Raw genomic sequence first — 16,547 nt, forward strand, 5'->3', positions numbered from 1 at the left:
TATATATAGTGTGTGTGTGTGTGTGTGTGTGTGTGTGTGTGTGTGTGTGTGTGTGTGTGTGTATGTATGCCACTCTACATATATATACACACAAGGATACAAGGAGTTTTATATACATAGATAGATAGATAGATAGATATATTCTGTGAAGTATTGTTTTTGAACTGCTATATTATTTGTTAAACATGGTGAAATAACCCAGCTGACACAAACCTGTCTATCATGGATTTGCTGGAAAAGTTACACGTAATGCTGCACATTTACCTACAGAAAGTGTTGTATGCATATATCAACAAAGTCTACACTTTTTCACAGGTAGTAACTCTGTTGATGATCAAGGAAGCAAGGTACGTGAATTTTCACTAGTATGTGATGTTATTTTTTTCCAGCAAAATATTTCCCTTATTAAGCATAAGGTATTCATAAATGTTCATCCCAATTAGTAATGAACTATTATTTGCCAATATATAACCAGTATATCAACAACCAATGTAGATCTATAACGCTCACTAGGTTTATGCTGATGCAGTCATCCTGAAATAAGCTGTGTATAGTACTGTATATAGCTGCATAGTGGCAGTTTTTTATTGGTACAGGGTAGGGGTGGCACGGTTCACAAAATCTACGGTTCGGTTCGTATCACGGTTTAGGGTCACGGTTTTCGGTTCGGTACGGTTCTTGTTGTTATAGTGCATGAAAATGCACTATATTGTTCTCCCTAGGTTTCTTATTATTACAGTGCATGAAAATGCACTGTACTGTTATTCCAAGTCTTCTTATTATTATTATTATTAAACTTCTTCTTCTAACGCAGCCAAATCAGCTTCAACCGTTTAACGTAGAAACTTCGTTCAAACGTTGTTGCGTAGGTCTTGCTTATGCCATGCCTGCTTTGTATTTTTCAACTTTGTAACTTTTATACTTTTTAAACTATTAGTTAAAAACTGTTACAATTTCCCCCATAGACTTAACATGGCTCATTATGACATCACGGCAGCAATTAGAATGTTACCCCAGCTGGTCAGCCACCTGGGCACCAACTGTCAGTTTCTCTCAGGCTTTACAATCTCTCTGAAGACTACATATTCTGTTCCCCTGTATCCTCTGCGCACAACAGTATCAAAATAAGTCCTCCTAATTCCATTCAACTTTATATCCATTCATCTTCTTCAAACCATTCACTCATCCAACCATTCTAAACAGTCTGCCTATCAACATCAATTAGACGCTCTACATTCAACTTTTAAACAATCTACTCTGTCTCAGGCTGGCTCTCTTAAGACTAGCCAGTTAAATTGATTACACCTGTATCTGTATCCACTAGGCTACTCTCAGTAGAGAGCTGTGTCTCTCCATTCTACAAGAATATAAGGCACATTCCATCCAACATTCTATCCATTCATCTTCTTCAGACCATTCACTCATCCACCCATTAAACTGCCTATCAACATCTATTAAACAATCTGTCTATCAACATCCATTAAACTCTCTGTCTATCAACATTAATTAGACTATCTACATTCAACTTTTAAATTATTTACTCTGTCTCAGGCTTTAAGAGTACTCTGGCTCTCTTAAGACTAGCCAGTTAAATTGATTACACCTGTGTCAACTACTCTCAGAGAGCTGTATCAGTGTCTCTCTTAACAAGAATATAAGGCACATTCCATCCAACCTTCTATCCATTCATCTTCTTCAGACCATTCACTCATCCACCCATTAAACTGTCAATCAATATCTATTAAACAATCTGCCTATCAACATCCATTAAACATTCTGTCTATCAACATTAATTAGACTATCTACATACAACTTTTAAAGTATTTACTGTGGGTCCCTCTCAAGCAACGTTTATATGTCCTCCCTCGCTCCTCGATCCTCAATGATCTACATAAAGAAAGATAGAAGAAGGGCTAGACTATCCCATTGTTGCCGCTCCATCATTCTTTATGTAGATCAGTGAGGAGCGAGAGAGGACACGTAAACGCTATATGAGAGGCACCTTCTGTCTCAGGCTTTAAGCATACAATCTCATTAAGACTACAGATCCTGTTTCACTACGTCCTCTGTCCACAACTGTTTCAAAATAAAGGTCCTCACTGCAATAATACACTATTAAATCATTTAACCATTGAAACTACTCAACTATTGAACTGTTCAACCATTCCAACTGTCAGTTATCATCCACTATGCCTCCAGTCAACTACATGAAACCTCCATGTACCTAGCAACCAACATAGCAACCATTAAAATTAAGTGTTTATGACTGTTTCCAAATTAAGTGTTTATGACCGTTTCCATAGCAACCAACATGATTATACTGCAGTAACTTCTTGTTTCCTGATAGTGGCCACCATGGATACCCTAGCAACAAATGTTTCAAAATAAAAGTCCTCACTAGCAAGTTAGCTAGTTAGCATGGTTAGCATAGTTAGCATTGTTAGCATAGTTAGCATTTTTAGTATAACTGCAAAAAATCATCAACTAAGTTAGCTAATCAACCTGGTTAGCATTGTTAGCAAATTTAGCATTGTCAGCATAGTTAGCATTTTTAGCATTACTGCTAGATATCATCGGTTAAGTTAGCTAATCAACCTGGTTAGCATTGTTAGTAAAGTTAGCATTGCTAGCATAATAAGCATTTTTAGCGTAACTGCTAAAAATCATTAGCTAAGTTAGCTAATCAACATTTTAACATGATTAGAAATCATTAGTTAAGTTAGAACTGGAACGTTTCATCTTTAAAACGTCTACCTTCACACTATCAACTCTCTGTAAACTATGCAACCACCATGTTTACCCTAGCTACACCTTAGTAACCATATTTACATTATCTACCTATTTTTGCATTTTCATGCACTGGTAATTCCTTGGAATTGCATTTCTAGTTATTAATCCAACTTCTTCTAACGCTCGCAATTCAGCTTGAACCGTTTAACGTAGAAACTTGATTCAAACTTTGCTACGTAGGTCTTACTAAGGAGACCTGTGCAATATATTTTTCAACTTTGGAACTTTTATACTTTTTAAACTGTAAATTAAAAACTATCAAACATTTCCCCATAGACTTAACATTGCTCATTATGACATCACGGCAGCAATTAGAATGTTACGCCAGGTGGCCAGTCCAGGTGCAGCAGCTCTCTCTCTCTCTCAGGCTACATACACTGGCTCTCTTAAGACTAGCCAGTTAAATTGATTACACCTGTATCTGTATCCACTACTCTCAGTAGAGAGCTGTGTCTCTCCAGTCTACAAGAATATAAGGCACATTCCATCCAACTTTCTATCCATTCATCTTCTTCAGACCATTCACTCATCCACCCATTAAACTGTCTATCAACATCTATTAAACAATCTGCCTATCAACATCCATTAAACTCTCTGTCTATCAACATTAATTAGACTATCTACATTCAACTTTTAAATGATTTACTCTGTCTCAGGCTTTAAGCACACTCTCTCTTAAGACTAGCCAGTTAAATTGATTACACCTGTATCAACTACTCTCAGAGAGCTGTATCAGTGTCTCTCTTAACAAGAATATAAGGCACATTCCATCCAACCTTCTATCCATTCATCTTCTTCAGACCATTCACTCATCCACCCATTAAACTGTCAATCAATATCTATTAAACAATCTGCCTATCAACATCCATTAAACATTCTGTCTATCAACATTAATTAGACTATCTACATACAACTTTCAAAGTATTTACTGTGGGTGCCTCTCAAGCAGCGTTTATATGTCCTCCCTCGCTCCTCGCTCCTCAATGATCTACATAAAGAAAGATAGAAGAAGGGCTAGACTATCCCATTGTTGCCGCTCCAACATTCTTTATGTAGATCAGTGAGGATCGAGGAGCGAGAGAGGACGCGTAAACGCTATATGAGAGGCACCTTCTGTCTCAGGCTTTAAGCATACAATCTCATTTAGACTACAGATTCTGTTTCACTACTTCCTCTGTCCACAACTGTTTCAAAATAAAGGTCCTCACTGCAATAATACACTATTAAATCATTTAACCATTGTAACTACTCAACTATTTAACTGTTCAACCATTCTAACTGTCAGTTATCAACTAAGCCTCCAGTCAACTACACGAAACCTCCATGTACCTAGCAATCAACATACCAACCATTAAAATTAAGCGTTTATGACCGTTTCCATAGCAACCAACATGATTATGCTGCAGTAACTTCTTGCTTCCTGATAGTGGCCATCATGGATACCCTAGCAACAAATGTTTCAAAATAAAAGTCCTCACTAGCAAGTTAGCTAGTTAGCATGGTTAGCATAGTTAACATTGTTAGCATAGTTAGCATTTTTAGCATAACTGCAAAAAACATCTAACTAAGTTAGCTAATCAACCTGGTTAGCATTGTTAGCAATTTTAGCATAGTTAGCATTTTTAGCATTATTGCTAGAAATCATCAGTTAAGTTAGCTAATCAACCTGGTTAGCATTGTTAGTTTAAAGCCCAATTCACATCAAAGATTCCCGACGCGACGAGACGGAGTTGCAGCGGTGTGAATTAGAAGTTGCACGTAGTTGCAAGCCGTCGCAAGCCGTCGCAGAGCATTAAACATGTTGAGTCTCAGTCGCAAGGTTTTAGAACGTCGCAGCTCGTCTCGTCGGGACGCTTTGGTCTGAACCCTACTTAAGTTAGCATTGTTACCATAGTTAGCATTGCTAGCATAGTTAGCATTTTTAGCATAACTGCTAGAAATCATTAGCTAAGTTAGCTAATCAACCTGGTTAACACTGTGAGCATAGTTAGCATAGTTAACATTTTTACCATTACTGCATGAAATCAGTAGCTAAGTTAACCAATCAACCTGGTTATCATTGTTACCATAGTTAACATTTTAACATGAATAGAAATCAGCAAATCAAAATGTTTCAGCTTTAAACTGTCTACCTTCACACTATCAACTCTCTGTAAACTATGCAACCACCATATTTACCCTAGCTACACCTTAGTAACCATATCTACATTATCTATCTATTTTTGCATTTCATGCACTGGTAATTCCTTGGAATTGCATTTCTAGTTATTTTTACAGTGCATGAAAATGCACTGTACTGTTCTTCCTAGTATTCTTCTTATTTTTCTTCTTCTAACGCTCGCAATTCAGCTTGAACCGTTTAACGTAGAAACGTCATTCAAACTTTGTTGCGTAGGTCTTGCTTATGCCATATGTGCTTTGTATTTTTCAACTTTGTAACTTTTATACTTTTTAAACTATTAGTTAAAAACTATTACCATTTCTCCCATAGACTTAACATTGCTCATTATGACATCACGGCAGCAATTAGAATGTTACGCCAGGTGGCCAGTCCAGGTGCAGCAGCTCTCTCTCTCTCTCAGGCTCTTGAGACTACATTTTCTGTTCCCCTGTATCAACTGTATCAACATAAGTCTTCCTAATTCCATCGAACTTTCTATCCATTCATCTTCTTCAAACCATTCACTCATCCACCCATTCTAAACAGTCTGCCTATCAACATCAATTAGACGATCTACATTCAACTTTTAAACAATCTACTCTGTCTCAGGCTCAGGTATCTCTACACTCTGGCTCTCTTAAGACTAGCCAGTTAAATTGATTACACCTGTATCTGTATCTACTACTCTCAGTAGAGAGCTGTGTCTCTCCATTCTACAAGAATATAAGGCACATTCCATCCAACTTTCTATCCATTCATCTTCTTCAGACCATTCACTCATCCACCCATTAAACTGTCTATCAACATCCATTAAACTCTCTGTCTATCAACATTAATTAGACTACATTCAACTTTTAAATTATTTACTCTGTCTCAGGCTTCAAGAATATACACTCTGGCTCTCTTAAGACTAGCCAGTTAAATTGATTACACCTGTATCAACTGTCAGTTTCTCTGGCTATAAGCATACAATCTCTCTGAAGACTACATATCCTGTTAACTGTTTCCTCTGTCCACAACTGTTTCAAAATAAAAGTCCTCACTGCAATAATACACTATTAAATCATTTAACCATTGAAACTACTAAACTATTTAACTGTTCAACCATTCCAACTGTCAGTTATCATCAACTATGCCTCCAGTCAACTACATGAAACCTCCATGTACCTAGCAACCAACATAGCAACCATTAAAATTAAGCGTTTATGACCGTTTCCATAGCAACCAACATGATTATACTGCAGTAACTTCTTGTTTCCTGATAGTGGCCACCATGGATACCCTAGCAACAAATGTTTCAAAATAAAAGTCCTCACTAGCAAGTTATCTAGTTAGCATGGTTAGCATTGTTAGCATAGCTAGCATTTTTAGCATAACTGCAAAAAATCATCAACTAAGTTAGCTAATCAACCTGGTTAGCATTGTTAGCAAATCTAGCATTGTTAGCATAGTTAGCATTTTTAGCATTACTGTTAGAAATCATCGGTTAAGTTAGCTAATCAACCTGGTTAGCATTGTTAGTAAAGTTAGCATTGCTAGCATAATTAGCATTTTTAGCACAACTGCTAGAAATCATTAGCTAAGTTAGCTAATCAACATTTTAACATGAATAGAAATCATTAGTTAAGTTAGAACTGGGAATGTTTCAACTTTAAACTGTCTACCTTCACACTATCAACTCTCTGTAAACTATGCAACCACCATGTTTACCCTAGCTACACCTTAGTAACCATATCTACATTATCTATCTTATTTGCATTTTCATGCACTGGTAATTCCTTGGAATTGCATTTCTAGTTTCTTTTACTCTTTAACACTCCAGAAACATATTTCAGCATATAGCTTAATCATCCACAATTAGGCTAGAGTAGTGCTGGGCGGTATGGCCAAAAATGTGTATCACGGTATTTTTCAAAATTCTGACGGTTTCACGGTATATGACGGTATTTTTTTTTCCATGCATAAACAGGTGTTCGCAACATTTTCTATGGGTTGACCAAGGAATTACTGCAGTAGATTGACTTAGGATGGCCTATTTTACTGTCATGATGAGTGAATATTGTAGAATAATTCCACACTAGTAGTAGTATTACAGGTTGCATGGCCATGATGCTGTTTACAAAGAGGCACTCATGATTCTAATGGGCAATTGCAGTCAAAATACAGAACTTTTACTATGCAAATTGCACAAACCTACACAAAAAGTAGTGCAAATACTTATGGTTCAAGTTCAAGCCCACGTACACTGTTTTCAAGTAGCCTAAATATAAAAAGGAAATATAAAACAAGTGTGACTAAGTGAAGAGACTGCTCCGCTAATATGCCTACTCTGTCAAATAGGCCCATCAGAATCATGCCGTGTTGTTATTGTGTGCTCTACACATAACGCTAGGGGTAGGCTAACGTTTACAGAATTCACGTGGATGTCTTGTTAGCCTATCATGTTACGGTTCGCTAAGCAAAATGTAAACACAAAAGTTTGTTTCAGTGCACTGATGACAGTCAAGATCATGACTAACTAACCAGCTAGTATTGTTCAGTTCATGTCTGTAACATGCTTTACTTGCTACTTGGATAATTTCAGCGAATGTTATTAAGGTAAGATGAATTATAAGATCATAAAGCTTTCCTGTGTTCGGTGGATTCGCCTACTAGCCAGCTAGCTAGTTACAGCGGTGAACAATCTTTTTTTTGTTTTACCTACTGGAAAATCCCTTTCAATGTAGGTTATTAAGACCAGTAACGGTTTTCTTTAACTAGGGGAACAATTTAAGGTATTCTGTGCAACACCCGTAAATAAATCCTGTACCAAAGGAAAAATTAAGCCTTCAGCATCATAATTAAAGGGAAAACGTGAGGTGTCTTGTGCTACAGGCTCCAATGTTTACTTTCACTGTGCGTGTTTAGAAGCGCAACACTGAAAAGGGTCCCATCTGAAACAATGACGCGCGACGCAGCATTCCGCCCACAGTGTAATCAAATACACCGGTATGGCGGTATATTAAAAATTCATATCATAACGAAAATATACACCGGTATTCGGTGTGAACCGGTATACCGCCCAGCACTAGGCTAGAGTATTTAGAGAATAGTTATCATGTAATAATGCACAAACTGAATTTGACTTCACATAAAGGACATTATTGTCTGAGGAAACTTCAGTTAGTCATTATTGTCTGAGGAAGCTTCAGTTGAGATTTTGATAAAGCAAGAGGGAAGACATTGATGATTTCAACAATCTTTTCATTTATTTGGCAGGGATGGTGCACAAGCACAAAATGTAGGTCGTCCACCCATATTTTTCATTGCATCGCCTTTTTATCGCTCTCCTTTCATATAGTGTGAATGATTTTTTAACAAAATGTAAAGCTTGTCTTTATTTGAAACACACACACATTATGTAATTATTTATACATTCTATATACTGACATGTCTGATATTCATAACAGCAAACTTTATGCAGATTATAGCCTACTATTCATTATAACTCCACCTCTTAAATTCAGCCGTCTGGCTGAAGCCTCAAAATATTGTAAACAAAGTAGCAGGCTAGCTCATCATACTCTACTGGTTGGACTGTTCAGTTTCCCCACATGTGTTTTAGTTTCAAGGTAAGCTAACACTTTTTCTCCGCCCTTTTAAGCCTTGGAGTTGAAAACATTGGTATTGAGATGGTCAGTCAACTTGAATGCAAGAGTTTTTATCAAATGTCTGCAGCATCTTCTAATGATGCTAACCGTTTTTAACAGTAATTTAGCTAATCGTCTTCTGTGCGTCATTGCGTTCACGATTGTGAATGTTCTATTTGGATTAATGTGCATGTCGAGGGCGGGTGTCCATTGAGCGCGCACGAGAGCGGGCCAAGGAGAATGAGTTTACTTCTACTGTTTGGTAAAGTTGCACGCATAGTCTACTACGGTTGCGGAAGAACATGCTTCCACCCAGCAGGGTCAGGTGCATCAGTTTGACCACGCTAGGGATGATCTCTCGCACTTGCCATTTCTAAAACCTTGCGCGCAGCACTCAAAACTCCATACTCCTAGCCTGATTACCATCGACTTTCAAAGGCTCTGCGAGACTTTAGTCTGACCAAGAGCCTGTGCTAACACGGTTTCTCCAAGCGCTGGTTGACCCGCCTCCTTTAAGTGCCTCGATTTGCTACTGGTCGATGTCAGAAAGCGGTTTGCCGAGTTTAAACCAATAACAACACTCTTTCCTCTGCCTTGAACACGCCTCTACCCAGAGCAGTTGGGGCTGCTCAAAGTTGATTGGTTCTCGACAAAAAGGGGGCAGTTCCGCAGTTTTCGAGAATTCAGAAATCCTTCCCGATTAGCAGTTGACCAGACCAGAGACAAGAAAAGCTGAAGGTGTTACGTCACTGGGAGGGCGTGCCAGGCTACCATACTCCTACTCTCGCACGTAAGGGAAACACGTCGTCACATATGGGAATCAATTGCGCATGCCATAACTAGCCTGAACCGTAGGACCGTACGACGAACACACACTCCGAACCGTGACATGCGAACCGCACTGTTCGGAGCATTTTTCAAAAACCGTGCCACCCCTGCGCTATATCTAACTTGCTTCTGGTGTAAATGTAACAGATTTTACGACATAAGTAGAAGAAATGACCGTTTCCCAACTGTAGGGGGCCCCCGAGAGCAAAACTTCCATGATGTTGCTTTAATTTAATATAGACCTCTGAAGTTCGCCTACAAAATAGCTGCCATCTTTGAGATTCGGTATTCGGTATTCGGTATTCGGTATCTTTTTCCAATGGCAAAATAATATAGGGATTTTGAATTATCGCACCTGTTAAATTCTCGCGGGGACGATAGTCTTAAATGCAGACGTTTTCCTGAACACACTTTTGTCCTCTGCCTTCTTGTGCATACTGTGATCTCCAGTACGTGAAGTCGGCACACTATAATTTTTGCTACCCCAGAGCTAACTGGTAACTAACTTAATGGCAAGTTGCATGGCAAATTAGCTCTGGGGTAGCAAAAATCAAAGTCTGCCGCCTTCGCGCACCGGAGATCACAGTATCTTGCAGAGATGGGGGACTCGAGTCTAGTGACTTGACTCGAGTCAGACTTAAGTCGCCAGATTGAGGACTTGTGACTTGCTTGATCAACAGTGAGAAAAGACTTGACTTGACTTGGACTTGCTACTCATGACTTGAGACTTGACTTAGACTTGCATGCAATGACTCGACAAGTCATTGCTGTCTTGGTTAATTGGTGAATAATAATAATAAAAACGATTTTCGATTGGATATTTCCTGTTGCATGTGGGCGAACCTGGCAACCTCTCTACTAGGTGCTAGGTGACGCGCCCGCCATCTACAGTAGAGCGGTCGGGGTTTAGAAGGTGGAAGCTGTTGTTACCAGTCCTGCTGCTATTGCAGCAGCCAGTGTTCCCAAAATCATAACATTTGGATTTAAAGACTATTCAACTCAACAAAAGAAACGATTCGCCGAGACATCCGACACATCCAGCACCACGTAAAATGTTATCCGCCATTTCCGAAGGCGACTAAAGAAAAGTAAGAAATGTCTCTAGCTAATTTCACATTATTTTTAATCTAACGTTAGCTGGCAGAGCTAACATCCCATCTCCATCAGTAAAACGTGACAAGAGTTGTATCATGTTGACTTAGTTTCACATTGATCCCGCCTATCAAATAACAGACTGTGAATTTGACTGAAATAAGGTAGCCTATCTGAAATTGCCAGATTGATTCACTTGGCAGATCAGGTCTAGCTAGCGCTAGTTGCTAGTCCAAAGTCTACTAGAAAATCACTCAGAGTGCGCAAACCTCCTCCAAGCGAACACATCACCTCCTCTTGCATCCATCCATAACTTTTTTAGTTATCTTGCGAACAAACAAACATATACAGACAAACCAGCAAACTCCGATAAAAACATAACCTCCTTGGTGGAGAGAAAAACTTCGAAACGGTCTTTGTCCCGACGCACATAATTATTGACATTCACGATAATGTCGAGGGGAAGCTGAGACAAATCATGCATGACTGCAAGTAGGCTAGCCTACTTCTTTGTGTTGGATGAGAGTAGGCTAGGCTACAGATGCGATGGATGTTACATCACATCTGTACTCTCACCATGGACGTTAGGAAATGTGATACATTCTTAAAAATGGAGTGGGAGCATAAATGCATTGAATATGAGGCTATGTTGCACTAACTGGTTTTCAGTTTTGTGCTATCATTGAATGGTGATTTATGTGAGCCCTTTGCACTGAAATTAATACTTTTCACTCATGTGGCTGTAAAATACTTGTATTTGTCGTTAGGGAATGCATAAGCCTATTAAAAATGCATTTGAGCATGAAAAAAATGAAATATATGTTATATACATTTTATTCTTATTCAGAATTATTTTGTAGCTTCTCTCATGTCAGATGTGCGAAAGTGCGCAGCCACTATTTGGCCTCTGATGGTGATGATAAGAAATTGTGGCCCTCTTAGTCATGAAAGTTGCCCATCCCTGCAATGTAGCTGTTAGTTTGTTAGCGCTAGCTGCTTCTATTTTTATTAAATCATTATATAAAGTAGGCCTATAACAGCCAAACAACATGCACAAACCCTATTACTGTAAATGTATGTAAAAGTATATGAGAGATGTATGACATAAATGAGAAATGGGCCACTTTCAAGAGTATATAGCCTAACATAGAAGTGTCTCCATTTCATTTCCGTATGGTATTTATTAATGGGATATTATGCAATGAAAACATGAGCTAAACACACATTCTCTCTCTCTCTCTCTCTCTCTCTCTCTCTCTCTCACACACACACACATTCACAACATAAAGTATGAGAGAGTGAGGCCTTTTTGAAGGAGTAGTGGACATAGAAGTTGAGTACTCATACCGTGTTGAGTACTCTGTCTGGTAATTATTGTTTGGTACACCAGGCCCTGTAGTCGTTCCTAGTAATTCTGATCCTGCTGGTCCTAGTGAGCATTTCTTTAGCCTTATGTCCCCTTCTTCTATTTGTTAGCCCTTTTGTACAAAGGAGGGCTACATAAAACGTAGGCTGCCGTCTCTTCAAGTTTTAAGACGGTTGTCTTCCAGCTTATTATATGACTTGACTTGTGACTTGCTTGACCTAAGCTATGACTTGACTTGACTTGACTCGACCTAAGCTATGACTTGACTTGACTTGACTCGACCCTCACAAAAACGACTTGGGACTTGCTTGAGACTTGAAGGTTAAGACTTGAGACTTGCTTGAGACTTGCATATGTGTGACTTACTCCCATCTCTGGTATCTTGTCGAAGGCAGAGGACAAAAGTGTGTTCAGGAAAACACCTGAATTTCCAATTTTGTCATCCCCGCGAGAGTTTAACAGGTGTGATAATTCAAAATCCCCATGTTAATTTCCCATAGGAAAAATCGTCAGATACCGTATCTCCTTGTATGGGCAAAGATGGTAGACCAGTGTGCTAAGTATGTGGGTTACTGTAGTTTAAGGTGGGGTAGGATGGCAGTTAGGTGTGTGCGTGAGTGAGGAGGAAGAAGGTAATAAATAATAAATAAAAAATAAAAAAAATAATAAGACATAATCTTGATATTGATGTAACCAGATTTTTTGCAGCGTTGGCCTGTTGGCTAGTTAATTAGTTGAAGCATTTTGGCCCTCACATGTTAATTAGGGCAGGAAAAAGTGGTTCACTAGTAAACTAGTTGACAGAAAGTGCTTACTATATGGCACTGAAGCTTGATCACTGAAGCTTGAAGCTTGATTACCTTCACATGTGTGTTTTATTTTACAGATTCCAGATGAATTTGATAATGGTAAGTTCCAGTCTCTGACCATATACTATATATTGTGTTGCTGTATGTTGTGTATTTAAAACTAAACGTTCACTAGCTGTTCATGGCTCACATACATTTTGTATGATATCACTCATAACTCAGGAGGGATATTTGTTGCTCAATTTCTTACTCTGGAAACTCACTAGTTAATTTGTCTAGTGAGCAGGTAGAGTGGCTTGCAAAGTTATTCAACCCCTCTGGAATTATTTCACACATATCTACACATATTTGCCCAATTAGTGTTTTCATTGTAAAGTTGTATCCTTTAGTACATTTCTGAAGGCTAAACAAGTTGCTTGTTTGTTTGTTTACATTAAAGGTGCATTATGCAAGATTTTCATCTTATGAAGCCCAATTTGATTGTAAATGAACTTGTAATAGGCGAATCGTTCAGTTATCATAGCTATACAGCATAGACATAGCAAGTCCCTCCCGAGAAAACCATCCATGCAACTTCCATGCAAGAGTGGCCTTCCTGGGTAAATTTGGGATGTCTTGCATATTCGATCAGAACCTGATCTTTCTGACTGACTGTTATCATTGCATATTGCAAGTGATCACATCCGATAACATCCGATCTTGGCATGCAATGCTCAGATCCGATATAAATTGCACACACCTGGATGGTTATGGTTATGGTTATGGTTATTTAGCAGACGCCTTTGTCCAAAGCGACATACAAATAAATAACAATACAAATTAAATTAACAGTGAACAATTACAAAATAGGGAATAGCAATATTATCAATAAAACAATCATTTAAGCACTAACCTAATGAGAAATAAAACAATGAAATGAGAATAGCAATCAAATAAGTCACTCAGTTAATTATATAATAACAATAACTATAGCATGGTATGGCTAAATTTAAGGACAATAGCAGAATAAATGTCAAATTCTAACAATGGACAAATTATAACAAAACAATACTATTATACAAACCATAACACATAACAAACGCTCAAAAGACTAAGTGCATATTAATTCATTGGATTCATTGGTTTCATTAGGTAGAGTTGTACACAACCAAGTCGTCATGGATGAAAGTGGATTTATTTTTTATATTTTCCAACTTATTATGTGTAGCCGCGGCGCAAATATCTCGTCACCCTTAACGTTACAGTTTTCCATGTTTCACCATAAAATGATGAATTGAGTCTGACGTTGGTTTTTGTTTTGCTGGTAGCCCTGGCGCACGCGCTGAATCAATCAATCAATCACTTCCGTCACTCAGAATTACGTTGTATTTGTTTGTCGAAGTGCAAATGACAAAAGGGGCACTTTGAAATCCTATAGGGAGGGTTGCGTTCCTATCGAAGAGCAACTCCAATGTTAAGTCCCATAGACGGACTGTAATAATCTACTAACTGAAAATAGCAGACCCTATTTCGCCTTATTTAAAAAAAAAAACGCAATTGCTCGTTTCATTTCATAAATGGACTACAACTACAAGTGACGTGACACCCTTCCACGACGTTACTCACCTAGCATGGTTTGTTTATTAGCCTGTTAGCTAGTTGGTTAGTTAGTAGACAATCACACTTACTGCCAGTTCTTGTGTGAGTAGGAGCACAACACAAGTTATCCCAACATAAAGGTAATTACCACGCGATTTACATCGCTCTCTGTTATTACAAAGATATGTAAAGCCAGTTAAGCAAATTGCCGTTTTGATCAGTTGGAGATGAAGCGCCCAAACTGGTGACGTCAAATGCTACTGTAGCTAGTACTGTAGTTCGTTATCACCATGTTACAAACAAACTCAAAACAATTAAACTGATCCTAAAAAATAAAGTATGACCACTAGAAGCAATAGAGCTGACCTAAATGCATTACATATTGAAGGCATTGAGTCATATCCGATAGTAAGTGATTTTGAAACCACTTCCGTATGTGGTGCGAATCTGCATTGGAAAAATCGCATTTCATGTGGTTTTGTGCTGTTCAGACTACCCAAAATTCAAGCTAGATACAATCCAGATAAGCAAAAAGTCGGATCTCGACTGTCAGTGTGAACAAAGCCTAAACCCCCCCCTGGGGATTTGAAGAACTGTTCCAAACACACATCTCAATCTATGCTAGTTTTTGGTCCTAGAAATGTATAAGTGACACCATTAGACACCTTTAATCAACTAGTTTCCAAAATATATGTTTTAAAAGAAAATGCATCAATGGCACTTTGTAAAAACAATAAAAGAAAATCCTAGGATTTCAGTCCTCTCACCTGCAGCAGGCCCATTCAAAAAGCCCATTCAACTTAATTTGCATTTGAAAGAGACACTCACCAAGTGACACATTTAGTCTGGCTTTTCTCTAATTTGTAGTAAAACTACATAACATAACTACATAACTACATTTTTGGTTGGCACTACTCAGACATTTGGCTGTATTGCTCATTCCATGATTGCCCTATGCTTACAAGCTATACCTCATTGTAAAGGCGACAAATCAACGATAAAAATGATATGAAACACTTTACTGGTTGGTATTACTAAAGGGGAGATATAATGGGCCAAAGTCAAGTTTCCTTACTTTTTGTGAGCAGTTTATTTGAATGGTCTTTTTACTTAGAGCTAGGGGTGTCACGATACCAAAAAATCAGTAGTCGGTGCCAATACCAGTAAAATTACACGATTCTCGATGCCAAATTTGATACTATGTTTAAAAAAAAAAGGATTTTCTAAAATCCCATGTACTTAATGAATTTCTCTATTGAAATATTTGCAGAATACTGAAATATAATTTCAATAACATACAGAGCATAACAGAATACAGTATCCAATTGCGAGCATATCACATAGGCTTACACATAATTAATTAAATCACTTTTCTAATGGATTGTATAAAAACCAACAACTTGCATTGCCTTTTTATCGCTCTGCTTTCATATAATGTGATTTTTTTACAAGATGTAAAGTCTTTATTTGAAACACACGCACATTCTGTAACTATTTATACATTCTATATACTGACATTTCTGATCTTCATAACAGCAAACTTTATGCAGATTATAGCCTACTATTCATATTATTACAACTCCACCTCTTAAATTCAGCTGTCTGGTTGAAGCCTCAAAATATTGTAAACAAAGTAGCAGGCTAAGCTATCATACTCTACTGGTTGGACTGTTCAGTTTCCCCACATGTGTTTTCAAGGTAAGCTACTTTTTCTCCTTGGGACATGCCCTTTTAAGTCTTGGAGTTGAAAAACATTGGTACTGAGATGTCAACTTGAACGCAAGAGTTTTAATCAAATACTGCACCATAGCCTGCTAATGATGCTAACCGGATTTTAAATAGCAATTTAGCTAGTCGTCTTCTGTACGTCATTGCGTTCACGATTGTGAATGTTTTATTTGGATTAAATGTGCATGTCGTGGGCGGGTGTCCATTGAGCACGCACGAGAGCGGGCCAAGGAGAACGAGTCTACTTCTACTGTTTGGTAAAGTTGCACGCATAGTCTACAAAAGTTGTGGAAGAACTATATGCTATACTTCCACCCGGGCAGCGTCAGGTGCATCAGTACGACCACGCTTCCAGAAATGACCTGGTTGGTTTTCATGGAGACAGACGCTGTGTGCACGGAGGGGAGAGGCTGTGTGTGTGTGCATGAGAGACAGACGCGTGAGTGACAGAGAGGGAGAGCAGGGAAAGGAAATTCAGCTTAACGAATGTTGCGTGTTTTTCAATAGCGTTAAAAAATAGATAAATAAATTAAAAAGTAAAGAAACGCAATATGTGGCGGCCAGTG

The 16,547-nt window shown here is 38.2% G+C and overlaps 1 protein-coding gene across 1 annotated transcript in view; it reads left to right on the forward strand.

The window, feature by feature from the left end:
* Nucleotides 1-16,547, forward strand: part of timm50 (translocase of inner mitochondrial membrane 50 homolog (S. cerevisiae)) — a 73,649-nt gene that overhangs the window by 21,085 nt on the left and 36,017 nt on the right. The window contains exons 3-4 of the mRNA XM_062552369.1: nt 316-347; nt 12,753-12,774. Coding sequence (XP_062408353.1) covers nt 316-347; nt 12,753-12,774 — 54 coding nt within the window. The remainder of the gene's footprint in view (nt 1-315; nt 348-12,752; nt 12,775-16,547) is intronic.

Source organism: Sardina pilchardus, chromosome 13 (genome assembly GCF_963854185.1).
Source record: "Sardina pilchardus chromosome 13, fSarPil1.1, whole genome shotgun sequence".
Classification (NCBI taxonomy): domain Eukaryota; kingdom Metazoa; phylum Chordata; class Actinopteri; order Clupeiformes; family Clupeidae; genus Sardina; species Sardina pilchardus.